We start from the raw sequence: 13,533 nt of genomic DNA on the forward strand, positions 1-13,533 counted from the left end.
CCCTCAATAAAGCACAATTCCACACAACCACCGTTTTGCCAAGTGTACCTAGGGGTACAGTACTCGTACGATTGTTGTTTTTAATCTATGCTAATTATCTGCTGTCGGACATTTATAAGAACATAAGCGTATTTGTGGCTGATTGTGTGTTATATGCCCAAATGTACGTGAAAATAAGACGTGAATGTACGTGAAAATATAATCTGATGTTATGCGAATTGCAAACTGGTGCAACAATTGAAAAATGTTAAATGTATCAAAATGAACTTGAAGTCATTTTACCGACGTGCACACCATTTAATTGATTACAACACCCTAACAGGTTCTTTATTAAGAAGCACACATGTGTACAAGTACTTAGGTGTGCATATTACCAACAATCTACATTGGACCGTTCAGGTCAACGAAGTAATCGGCAGCACCACAAGATCCCTCGGGTATCTGCAGAGTACGATAAAACTTGCTCCTTCACACTTAAAACTGCTAGCCTATAAAGCACTGATTCGCTCAAAAGTAGAGTATGCCACTGAGATATGGGACGGACATTAACATTACCTCATCGACCACATAGAAGCCATCAAAAACCGTGCAGTTAGATTTGCTTTTCCCATTTTCTTTCGCTTTTCAGCGACACAAAACGCAAATCGCACGCATCATTTCCTTCCCCCAACAAGCGTCGGAAACTAGAAAAGCTGGTATTATTCCGCACGTATCACTACTCTTTATTACTGTCGTGTGGTAAGGTATGGGGCACAGTGACTCAAGGAAGAGGAGCCCTTACCCGAACACTGATTGGCCCGTGAAGAAAATGATGAAAGAAAAGACGGAGAAAAAGAAGAATGAGTTTACGGGATGACGAGAAGGATTTTTCAGGGCCCAATGAAGAGGATACACACGGTGATGGAAGAGGAGGAGGAGGTTAGCTGAACCAACAAATGAGAGCCTCACACGGTACGATGCGAGCTCAAGAGAAGGATGAAGAAGTTGGAGTAGACAGGGTGGAACGAGGTCTTGGGAGGAACGGTGGCAAGTTCCGGCCGTGCCCCACAACGTACCAACGGCATCGCACCGTTTGGCGGCGGGCAGCTCGGAACCACCTATTACCAGTGGCTTCGCTCTGCTGGCCTCCTGCTGACCGCGGCTTCGCACCGCCGGTGACCCGTCGGGCCATGCCCCACAACGCACCGGCGGCATCGGACCGTTTGGCAGTCTTCAGCTCGGAACCACCTATTACCAGCAGCTTCACACTGCTGGCCTCCTCCTGAGGCGTGCGCCTCAAGGAACCCGCGGCAGCACACCACGGGCATCGACACTACTGGCAACCACCACGTGCCATCGCGACGTGCTGCTACGTGCATTACCGCGTACGCCAGCCGACCCACTGGGCCACGTCATCAGCATCGCACCGGGTTCATCGTGGTACCGGCGGTAGGATTTGTCTGAATCGCATGGACAGTGACTGTGTTATGGTGACTTTTTGACCAGATTTTTGTTGGGTGGAATGCTTGTTCATATTCTATAATCCCGTTTGTTTGGGGTGTTTTTCTGTAAATATATTGTGCGGGTATCGAATGCCTCAACCCGAGCCTCTTTTCTCTACCGCGTGAGACGAGTGACAATTACCCAACTCATACGTCACTCCAAAATCGCGTGCATCAGGTCGAACCAAAAAACTAACATGAAGTTTCATATCCTCGCGTACACACAAACACATTCGCCGTATTTTTTGTTCGTATAATTGTAATATTGTATATTTGTTCGTAAATTGTATAATTAAATGGCGTTTTCTCTTTTCTCTTTGTTTTTGTTTTTTTTGTTCATTTTTGCTTTCTCGTCTTTTCGGTTTCTCTTTTATAGTTCCCGTTCCCCTTGTCTTCAGTGTTCTCAGTGCAGACGGAGTACTTGAGTGTTGCATACTCACGTTATTTTGTTTTCTTTCTCGTTCTGTGGAATTTATAACTACGTAGCTTTTTGCCGTTGTTTGCATCTGATTTGTATGTATGTTTGAAGCATTGCACTACTGTGAAACGCGTTTAATCTAGCAGTCTAAACATTGATTACATCGCAAGTATGTAGCATGTTTTGCCATGTATTGCGGTTTCTTGTGCGTTTTTACTGGGTTATTGTTGCATCGGTCCTGTTTATAGTTATGTAGCTGGAACACCCCCAACCCCTACCTTTTTTTGTCCTAGTCTGCTACTTGTAGTACCCCTCATATAGTGCCTCCTCCTTGAAGGCCCTTGAGGTATGAAAACAAATCAAAACAAATAAATAAAAAGCCTCTGTCCAAGTATCCTCGTCCGGCAGCAGTACTGGTACAGACATCTCGTGCCTTGGTGTAGCACCGACGGAGTGCACCCAGTAGTTCGAACGAAGAAGTGCTTATAGTCCGCGTGAAAACCCCGATTGACAAACTTGCGTTCGCAGTCTCGCTATATTATACGGTGAATGTAACTCCCCCAACACGAGATTTCTACAATTAAATATATTTATTTTCACTTAACTTCTCAGGTCGAAACTATGATAAAGGCAACTTCTACACTAAACCAACTCTCTGAGGACATTACCCCACCGACCATCTCGGGAAATATTTGCAACAAAAACTTATATACCACCCCTGGCTACTGAATATGGCTGTGAATAATTTGTGTAGGCTGAAATCCAGGCTGAGGTCGTCAACTTAGAGCGCCCCTTAACTCCATTACAGGTGCAATAACCCCCCAAAACCCGAAATTGCTATCGCCGACAGTAGCGATTCGAGCAATCGTGATCAAATGTTCCACCTGAAAATTGCGAAGTCCATGCCCTGTTAACAAATTGCACCATCATATAACTTGCTCCTACTCCCCCCCCAGATTGGTAGATGCCCTAGCCCGAGTACGTGCATCCGTCATCTTCGGACGACTTCACGCATCACTTGCGATCTGACATTTGGATTTGAGACTTCCCGTGAGATTTACCAATTTTCGTTCTCGCAACACTTCGAACACTAGTACCTCTCGGACGAACTAGAACTTTGGAATTCCGGGTGCTCTTCAAAGCACACAGCTATTATAGCTATTATCAAAGACCTAGACGAGGAATTTTCGCATCAGTACGTGGAACTGAATAGGACTTTCACGCCTAACTCCACCGCCACAAATATCTTCTGCATAGTAGGGGAACTCTTTCTGAAGGCATGGTGGTGCGCGTGGCTGCGACACGGCCAATAACGCTGCCCGTAGGTGCCAACTGAGATTTGTGCTTGTTTCTCGACACCGCCACCCGCAATCTCGCCCACCGAGCCGAACTAAACCACATCGAAAAAAAAAATAAAAACGTAGTCAAGATGGAATCCTCAGTTAAAACCGGTCAGCCACAGCCTCACACCCTGTTTTCGTTGTTTCACAAAAAACCATTTCCAGAAAAGAAGGCTTCTTTGCCAACAGACTGTATGCAACCCTGCCTATACCCCTAACTGATCTGAAAGTGGACGAACCGCATGCGTTCCTTCTTACTCAGGTGTACCTACCGTGGCAGCAACAAGACACTGAAATTGCTGTACCTTATTTGGGCATCCCCACCTTCTCAGGCGGCAGTGCAAAGCTCTTCGCAAGCTAAATGGTTCGGAGATTTTCCCTAGCGAATGCCTAATGGGTGAGGGATCACCCCCCCAAATATTAAAAATATTCACACTTTGATGCAAAAACATGGCATTTCTAAGCAAGTAATTGGCTGGCCGGCCACGTCTTCCGTCATCCAGTCCCAAATCGGCGCCGGGGCAGGGCAAGCTCACCACAGTAACCCTAAAGTGCCTCGAAAACAGTGCTGGGGCCCCAAATGCTATAGACAAACGCCAGGGTGTGTGTGGCACTATTCGGATCTCGAGAAGCATCAACTTTAATAACGAGGACAAGGAAGCAACCTATGAGAACTGATTTTTGACGCCTTTCCAGATCCTTCGCTGTGTAATACAATTCTTCATTCATGCGGACTTCAATTCCAGCATTAGAGTTGACTTTCGAAAATCTACATTCGTTGAGAAGAACCCCCATTTCATATGCAAAGGGTTCCTTCCAAGTTAAACGGCGACTGGCGTTACTCTTTGTTAACCCTTTACTGCCCTCTACCGCAACGTGGACTGCAAGGTGGTCTAGCGCGTTCCACTGGAACAAACAGAAAAATGCTTCGCAGGGCAAATTTGCCACATTTTAAACTCCTTGACCATAGGTCGCCAAAAAAAAAAACTCAAACAAACCTTTCGGGGTGACATGAATTTGTCATCCATAGCGTTTGCATAGAACCCAACTAGTTTAAGCTGAACATAATTTGCTGTTGCATTTTATACTAAAACTATTGCACAGGCAACCATATAATTTGGTGAGTGCGCTCTAGCATCGAGCTCTGCCAAATCCCGATGGGAAAGTTGTGTAACCAGAAAGGGATCCCTTAAAATAAACAAATTATTCCACACACCTTAACTGTCAATATCGCATAATCTGTACGAACGCTTTAACACAAAGACAAAACATTTGTACTCGTGCACTTGCACTAAACATGCCACAATGGTTGCAATTTACCCGCATGTGTTCTAACCTATTAGAAATCAGCAAAGGGAATGTAAAGGTAGCACGCTAACTAGGCCTGTTTTCAACGCCCGTATGTAGTTAGGGCGTAAATGTCGGTATGTAACATCTCAACAACATTGTTGACTTCACTACACCAGTATGTAAGGCGGCCTTTGAGTTTAGGACGTCACAAAGTCGTAGGATTTCGGGGAAATATTATCGGCATACCTCGAGTGCTCAATGGAAAAGGCTTTTCTATAAAACGTGCTTCTCTGATAGGTTAGCGATATCGCCGTCCAAATTGTTTCAATGCTGCAAACATTACTTGATTTGTGAACATGCAGATGCGCGTACATCTCTGTCTTCTATGGTATATCTACTCAAACTGACGGTGAACTGGTTTAATACCCACTAGCTTTAAGTAAGGCTTCAGGCGTAACTACTACTCGTTGCTTTTGTCGGAATGATAATAGCCGGCAGAAAATTGTTTAGTCTTTGATGAGAGGTCGGATTTAGATCGTCAACCTACACAAGCTGCAAGCTCCAGCTAAAACAACAAAGCGAAGTTTCTTATGGCAAGTACCAGTGACTTGGTCTGTCGTGGAGACAACAGGAAGGAGGAAGTGATGCCAGAGGATACGTACGCTACGGTGGGTAGGCTCTCGAGGAAAGCTGGGATGTCCGCTTTTGTGCGAATGCGAGTGCCGAGAAACGTCATATTTTTTTTACGCCCCCTGAATGAAGTTTTTAATGCCTGAAAAGAGATGGAGAAAAATGAATTTGCAGGTTATGAATGAACGTTTTGCAATTGTACAACATTATATACACAACTGTGCATACAGCGTAGGAAAATTACAGATGCACATCCAAGCAGCCTTACGGCTAAAAAGGACACCTGTAAAGCTTTCTCAAAAACTTCGAAGAGGGGGAAGTAGGCGCCGCCATTCCACAGGAAAGAACTGCGCTACTTTCGAAATGTCGAAGGCAAGGTAATATCATCTTTTTGTCTGCTGAAGGTATACCTATACATGCGTTAGTCGACACTGGCGCTGCCATTTCCGTCACAAATGCCGAGATCTGCCGATCATTTCAGAAAGTTCTGACGGCGCTGCCACAAATTTCGCTATTCACAGGGAATATACAACTGGTCAACCATCGGCTGCCTGCACGGCTCGTGTAACAATACGAGACGTCATTTACACCAGTGAATTTATCGTGCTTCCTTCCTTTTTGAGAAAGCTGTACAGCTTTCCATTGAACCAATAGGCTGCTTTAAAGTGGGTTTATGATTTTGCCGCGCAGAAACTTACTCCACCTTGCGGGTTTCCCCTAAATATGGTCGATTAACTGCTGTGCATTCAGTACGATTACTCAAAGCTAATAACTTACCAGAGCAAGACAACATACCAACGTAAAACCGCATTCAGAAGGTAAACGTTTTACGACGGTGGTGTTATTTTAGGTTGGAACTTTTTATCTCGTCACTCTTTTATCGACTGCGCAATCGCAAAGTTGAATTCTATGTTCTTTGTGACGCGCCTTGTTGCGACGTCCAGTAAGTTGGCGTTGCAAAGCTCGCCGTAGCTTACCACACGGACATGTTTCGGGCTCCGCGACCCTATATAGTAGCGCTCTGATGCACTTCCGTTACCGAAGCACCAATTGTACTTACACTGTCGCCCTTATTTATTCGCCGGTACCACCTGTGGCTGCTTTTCGCCCTCTTAACAGTCCATGTTGCTACGAGCGCCATTGGGGTCACTAAAGTGTCCTTTGAGCCGTCCGCTCTATTGAAGGGTGATGTCCTGGTCTGCTTCGAAATCCTCGGGCGGCATCTCACCACAGACGTGCACGGCAACTTGTCCCAGGTTTCCGTAGCCTGACGGAGTCCTACCTCTCCGGATCCGCATACGTCTCCACGGGATATTGGCGCTTTCATTGATTTTGCCATGTACACCATACCAATGATAGCGATTCCTCGCTCTGCTGGATCGGTTCCGCTTTGTCAACTATCAAGTGTCAACGACGTAAATCCGTCCCTTCTGGCGCATGCAGTCCTCCTCAACCCCTGACTCACCCATCGAAACTATTTGATCCCGTCGGAATTGACCTCTACGGTCCCCTGCCTTCCACAGCTGCTGGCAGCCGTTGGGATATTGTGGCTATAGACCACACCACGCGCTACCCAGCAATCGCCGTCTTACCGGCTTCTACGGCACGTCACATTTTTTAGTGTTCGTCGCTTTATATTTCGCCACAGTGCTCCTCTAGAGCTGCTGAGTGATCGAGATGGCGTATTTTTATTAGAAGTCATCGAAGCCCCACTCCAAGAAAGTCGCCTCGGTCACTGACCTACCCCGTCCTCCTATTCACGTACCTGACCTTTCGATCAACGTAGTGTCGGGATACTTTGACTGGGACGAGGTACGTTCGTGTGTCACATACGCCTACAACACTTCCACGCAGACGACGAATAGATTTTCCCCTTTTAACACAAGAGATGTTAAAGCTTGAGATTTGTCTGGTGGCGTTTAAAAACCTGTACGGCCTGTAAATGTTGCACCATCGCGTGTATCGTATTATAGCATTGAAGCCGGCTTTCACACCCGCTTAAGTGCGAGCACAAAAAGCATGTGCTTAGGCGAACCTCGTACTAAACTATTTTAAATTAGGTATACACTTTAATTGGCTACTCAAGTGCAAAAAATGTCGCAGCTCGCGGTAGTCGTGCGAGGCTGGAAAAACAGTGTAGCTGGGAATCGACGTAGCTTCTCTACTCCTGGGATCCGCTGTCAGTGTCGGTGACCCGAAAGAACGGCCTTGTAAAACAGGGATAAACTTGTCCCAACCCCTCAAAACTTAGCCTAGCGTAGCAAGAGTTATGCTACAACTGATCAAGCTTACTAAAGCATATCAAATCCTACCAAAATTTAAGAAAACGGGAACAAGATAGATCTGCCTTCAGCTCCTCTGTTTCTGCTGGTTTGCTCTACTAGTGCAAGCTGCGTCAACTATTTTACTGTATAGACGCAAGCCATCATGAACTCTCGATACTATTTCGCCCTGCTGTCTAGATTCATCCGAGCGTGCGCCGGTCGCCGAAATAGCAAAACTGGTCGAAGAGTGTTGTCAACTTGCCCGTTCGTGCACGTCTTTGAACCAGCAACATCCGAAGCATCATTGGGTTATTATCGCCACTCAGACCTGCACACCGAGAGCATTGGTCTGGCGCAAACTGCCACGTCCTACGGAAGGCTTCTCGCCGAAGGTCCTTGATAAATACCATGACACATACAGAACCATCAAGCGCTGGTGAACTACCAATCCACAAACGTGCCTTCGACAAAGGACTGACTCTCATCAAACTAAGGTTTACGTCACATTTAAGTTAGATAAAATTATATTGCAATCCTGATATAGATTCACGCAAACGGTGGGAAAGCGAGAAAAATGTTTCGACAACACGTTTCTAACTTTCAAACCAGTTGCCGTGAAAGTATATAAGGAATGTAATGTAAGCTTATACGGCAGTAATGCGATGTAAATCTTACTATGATGAAAAAAATCCCTTTGAGGATACGGTATGGTTATGGTGATGCTTATCGTGATTTCCGTTGTCCGACTATATACTCAAGCTAAACATATATCAAGCTGTGGAATCGGAACTGAACTGAACCGAACACCGGAACCGAACCCGTATTTTGCCGCAACGGAACCTGAAACCTGAACCGTTCATTTTTCAGCAGCCTGAATCCGAGCAGGAACTGAATTAAAAAAAAATAAATAACGGTTACCGTGTAACGACGAAACAGTTCGACAATTGGCAGTTGGTAATGCGGGGTTAACGCCATTCGGGGCTTTTGTCATTCACCCACCATCAACTTCGAGGCATCTCAAAGCACTTTCCCCTTCAGATCAGTCACAGCCCTGTCAACGCTCTCTTCATTGTCACAACATGAGAAAAGGTGTGCGCCCAATGTTGCAAGGTATCCTACTACTGGTAGCGCGGGCATAGCACAGGGCTGAGAAGACGTAACCTTCCACTCAACTGCCTACAGGTGATATGAAACACTGGCTCTGCGACTGTCTAATGACAATCGGGCAGGAGAGCAGATGCCGCAGTATAATGTGCATACATGTTGCACTTCATATCTTTCTTTAAAAAGGCTGCCAATCTGGAGAGTGAAAATACTTGAGAAGAGTGATCCTCAAACGCTTCTCGGAGTTTAAGCCGTTTGCTGCTGACCACAAGAATGCGCATTCGATCATCGCACCAGGCTGCCGTTTTTCTGATGCAAATTAAAAACGAAAACATTCATCCGTAGAGATTTCGACACATGTAAAGATCCCCTCGTGGTCGAAATTGCTTTGCTCGCCTTCAATATACGGTGCGCCTTATAACATAGAAGTAGCTTCGTGGAATCAAACGTGCCCTGTTTATTTGAGACATGTGTTTTCATGCGCCCATCTCGTGGTTTTAAATTTAAATTATTCCGTGTCGTGTTCCGCCACAAAAAAAATTAGGCTATCTTTTGTTACCTTCAGGCGTGAAATAAGCAAAACACCAAGAAGTAAATGTCAATGTTGATTCTCGATCGCTGGGGAGTGCGAGTGCGTGGTCACTTGGAAAAAGAAGAAAGAAGCGCGGGGCTTTGAACGCGCGCTCGTGCTCAATCAGAAGAAGAAATAAAAGTGGAATGGGTCCCGAACGGTAGCGCGGCGTCGGGTCTTCTCGAGTTAATATTTCTGGTGCCGTGAAACCCGGGAGAAGACCGGCATCGTGTCCTGACCGATGGACAAGCTCCGCCGTCAGCGAGGCGCTCTCCGTGGAGCCGTCCCGAGGCTGCTCAAGGCAGCCACCGAACTCTACGAAAGCCCATCGCCGTCCCCGCATGACCTGCAAGAAGCCGTAGAACAGCTGGCAAGTAAAGAACGTTCCCTGAAAGAACTGGATGACAAGATCGGGGAAGCACTCGAAGGCGATGAGTTCGACCAGCATATTCCCGACGTGATAGAATGTTAAGAAAACATATCTAGTGCGATTAGTCGGCTGCGCTCGGCCTTGAATGAGCTGCGGGCGCCCACGAGAGCTTCCGGTGGAGGAACTGCAGGGGAACCACAACCCGGTTAAGCACACAGCATGGTTCTCGAAGGCGTTCGCCTAGCAGCCGATCCGAACCCGGCGTCGCACGTCGGCTCTCGTCCATTGACATCGCGGGTTTGTTTGCCGACGCTGCAAGTCCCCCACTTTTCTGGCGAGCAACGCGAATGGCAGGGCTTTTGGGACCATTTTGAAGCGACCGTTCATGACCACCCCGACCTACCCGACATTGAGAAATTCAAGTATTTAAGGTCTTACCTTACCGGAGACGCTAAACGCGCCGTTGAATGGATTCGCCTAAGGACGCCAATTTTCGTCAGGCTGTGAAGATCCACACTGACCGGTTTGGACGAACAGAACTTCTCGTGGACGACCACGTAGACAGCCTGCTCGCCATCGCACCGATTGAATCGTTAACGGAAGTGGCACGTCTCCGAGACCTGTACGAGCAGGTACAATTCAGGACTGGCTGTCTCGAGAGCCTTGGCGTTCCAGCTTCCGAGTACGCGGTGATCCTGAACCGCGTCCTCATGCGCTTGTTACCTGAAGACCTTGCAATTCTCTACCGTCAGCGCATGAAGGAGAGCGCCAACGACAAGGTAGAGCCAATGTCTCGAGAAGAACAAGTCAAGGCCATGGTGGCGTTCTCGAAGGTTCAAGTGGAGAGCAGGGATGAAAGTAGAGCTTTTTGATCGAACTCTGACTCGAAGATGTTTTCAATCCTACAGCAGCCGAGAACCTCCTCTCTTCACTTGACGTCCGCATTGGGCTTGTCTGCAGGCTCTGCATCGGGTTCAACGAGTTTTTCGCCGGGAGGAAAACTGACGTGCTACCTGTGCCGTAGTCAGAGCCACAAGGCAAGGGACTGCCGGGCTGTCTTAACAGTGGCGAAAAAGTGACGGCGCCTTTCAAGAAACCGCTGCTGTTTTAGATGCGGGAGGCAAGGGCACGTGGCGAGCAACTGCCATACTAGCTCGAAACTCAAGTGTGAGACTTGTTCGAGACGGCACGTAACCATCCTTTGCGACCTGTGGGAGCGATTGTGGACCACCCGCCAGACTGCTTCTCGCTGTGACAGAGACGCTGATCGTGAACAACTTGCAGAACGAGATCGTAACGTGACAACCGCTCCTGCCAGGAGCATTTGCTCCTCGTCGGTGCTGCTCCAAACTGCCACAGTGGGGGCATACGGAGAATGCAGTCAGCCTGTGTTGGTCCGGCTACTCCTCGACACTGGGAGCCAACGAACTTTCGTGCGCAGTGATCTATGTCGTCAGCTGGCCCTACCTGGTTCTGAAATGGAAGGCTTGGCATTGTTTACATTTGGAAGCTCGCATCGCCCGAGATCGCACCAGTGCTGGAAGGTGGCGATCACCTTACGCAGCCGCTTCCATTCATGTCCCGTCACCCTCGATGCTCTTGAAGTGCCAGAGGTCTGCAAGGTAGATGATCCACCCTTGAAAAGTGAACTCGTAAATCTGCTTCGCGACAGCAATTTACTCGTTGCTGATGAACCCGAAGAAGGGCTCACACGAACGCCGACTATAAACGTGTTAGTGGGTTCGAACAATTACTGGAAAGTCGTGAGTGGGCGCATCGAGCGCTTCAGTGGCACCTTTAGGCCGTTGATACCGTGTTCGGCTGGGTTCTTCAAGGAGAGTACCCAAGTACCGATTGCATCCTGGGGAGGAGCAGCAGCACTATGGCCTTGTTTTTGGCCTGCATTGAAAGACAAGGCGAAAGTTGCCCAGGACCGGTACCGAGTGATCCCTCAGAAATGTTGGGGTTGGAAGCTAGAGGGTTAACTGACACGCCTGAGAAGACTGAAGTCGAAGATGACGCTGAGTTTGTCAAGTTTCGGAGTGGACTGCACAAAGAAGACGACCAGCACGTATTGACGCCTATTATCGAAGCACCAGGCCTTACGTCCAGGACTAACCAGGTTGTAGCGAAGGGAAGACTTGGATGGCAGCTACAAAACTGTCAACATCACCCGAATCTTCCGGGAGAGTACGGCGGCGCCATCGGCGAGTACTGCCAGGAAGATCATGCAGAGCGAGTGCTGCAACCCAGGGTCCCCGGGGACACAGCTTATTTCCTCCCTGAACACACAGTCGTCAAACGGGAGACAGAGTGCACCATGCCAGCGTCCGCTGCACCCGATGTACGCCGACGTGCTAAGAGTAAGCACAGAGAGGAAGCGGTACGTCGACTATGGAGCAGGTGGAAGAAAGAAAATCTGCTGATGCTTCGATCAGCGCATCAAGGCACGTCAACGTTCCTGCCAAAACTTCACGTAGGGGACCTGGTCGTCGTTCACCATGACAACGTGGCCCCACTGAGCTGGAATATCGGCCGTGTGGTCCAGTCATTTCCGGGAAGAGATGGCGTCCAGCGCTCCCACGAGATTCTCCTACCTAACGGCCAGCGAATCCAACGCGCCATTCAGCGACTCTGCCTTTTGGAGTGAACCGCGGCCGCGGGAGGATGTTGATTCTCGATCGCTGGGGAGCGCGCGTGCGCGGTCACTTTGAAGAAGAGAAGACAAAAGCGCGGGGCTTTGTACGCGCGCTCGGGCTCAATCGGAAGAAGCAGAAAATGTTAGCGGAAGAACGACGCAATCGAGACCTGGGCCATGGCTGCCCTTAGCGGGCATGATTCCTTTAATGTCAAGGGGGCTTTCATGATGGCAATGGTAATGACTGGTTCATACCCAAGATTCAACACACTCGCGCGGCCGCAACGTTCGTATCCAGCCACAAGTAGAAACGCTGTACGGGCACCGAACAATCAATCCACCATCCTAACAATTTGTTTTCCGGTCCATAATGACAATCCTGGTGAAGCTGCCAGTGAACGCTCTCCTTTTTTTGTCTCCACCGGTGCATCCACCGTCTCGCAGCTTTCACTACAGCCAAACACCGCCAAGGTGCAGCAGCCGACATCCAAACTGGGCTCCAAGCCCACTGCGACGTCTCCAGTCCTTCTGTCAAGTAGGTATTGTGCTGATGCTGTTGCAGTGAAAGTTTCAACCGTTCGTTGAAGCTGCAGCTGTCATGCATCGACTTGGTCGGTCGATTGTGATCGGTCTTGTGCCTGTCTCGTTCTGGCGTTTTAGCAGTTGCCGATTCTGGCGAGGACATTTTATCGATGGGAGCCAAGTCCGCTTATGGCTCCGCTGCTTTCGGGCCAGGCCTCAGTGGCTGCTCGCTGTGAGAAGAAAGGGACATCAAGTGTGATTTAGAGGTTCCACCCTCAGCAACACGGAAGAACTCATATTGGCGCTTACATGCACCCTCTTGGACTACTACGAACACAGCTAGCTGTCTTCCAGGAAGGTCCAGTAAGGATTCATCCTTCATGAAGTGGGGAACAAAGATGTATTCAAGCACATACGGTTGACGTTCGACCTTTTCTTTCACGTCTTCGACTTCCCGTTTTCTGTCGTCTGCTCGGGTTACTGTCGCTAAACCTTCTTTGACGGCGACAGGCGCTTTATCATGTTCACTGCGCTTATCGTTTCTTCGTACACTCGAATGTGCGTCATTTGGGAAAAGTCAATCTTCGGCTGCTACGATGGCTTGTTCCTTGACGGACACTTCAGGGGCGCTAGTAGACGAAATGCTCATGGTATTGGTCTGTATCGTATTCTCCTGTTCTCGCAGGGACAAAAAGAGCTTCTGCTTGTCGCACGTCGCGTTTGACTGAACCGGTTTTTGCACTGCCGTCCTGGAGCAGTTCTGCGGACTGGCTGTTCGCCCACTGTTGTTAGACGTAGAGATTTCCGACGTCGGGTTGTACGGGAAACGGCTGAATGGGTTCTCGCCAGGATTTCCTCGCGTGATGGGCGTAAACGTCGGCTCCTCTGGGCGCTTCAAACCGGAC

The 13,533-nt window shown here is 48.4% G+C and overlaps 2 protein-coding genes across 2 annotated transcripts in view; both read right to left on the bottom strand.

Moving 5' to 3' along the window:
• LOC144179627 (uncharacterized) overlaps positions 1 to 5,296 on the bottom strand; it is a 48,819-nt gene extending 43,523 nt beyond the window's left edge. Inside the window, exon 1 of the mRNA XM_077708049.1 lies at positions 5,192 to 5,296. Coding sequence (XP_077564175.1) covers positions 5,192 to 5,265 — 74 coding nt within the window. The 5' untranslated portion in view covers positions 5,266 to 5,296. The remainder of the gene's footprint in view (positions 1 to 5,191) is intronic.
• A 6,324-nt stretch (positions 5,297 to 11,620) lies between these two features.
• Positions 11,621 to 13,533, bottom strand: part of LOC144180197 (uncharacterized) — a 43,012-nt gene continuing 41,099 nt past the window's right edge. Inside the window, exon 5 of the mRNA XM_077708582.1 lies at positions 11,621 to 11,710. Coding sequence (XP_077564708.1) covers positions 11,621 to 11,710 — 90 coding nt within the window. The remainder of the gene's footprint in view (positions 11,711 to 13,533) is intronic.

The sequence above is a fragment of the Haemaphysalis longicornis genome, unplaced genomic scaffold, assembly GCF_048455015.1.
Source record: "Haemaphysalis longicornis isolate Haplotype H1 unplaced genomic scaffold, Haemaphysalis longicornis Haplotype H1 scaffold_4, whole genome shotgun sequence".
In the NCBI taxonomy this organism is placed as follows: Eukaryota; Metazoa; Arthropoda; class Arachnida; order Ixodida; family Ixodidae; genus Haemaphysalis; species Haemaphysalis longicornis.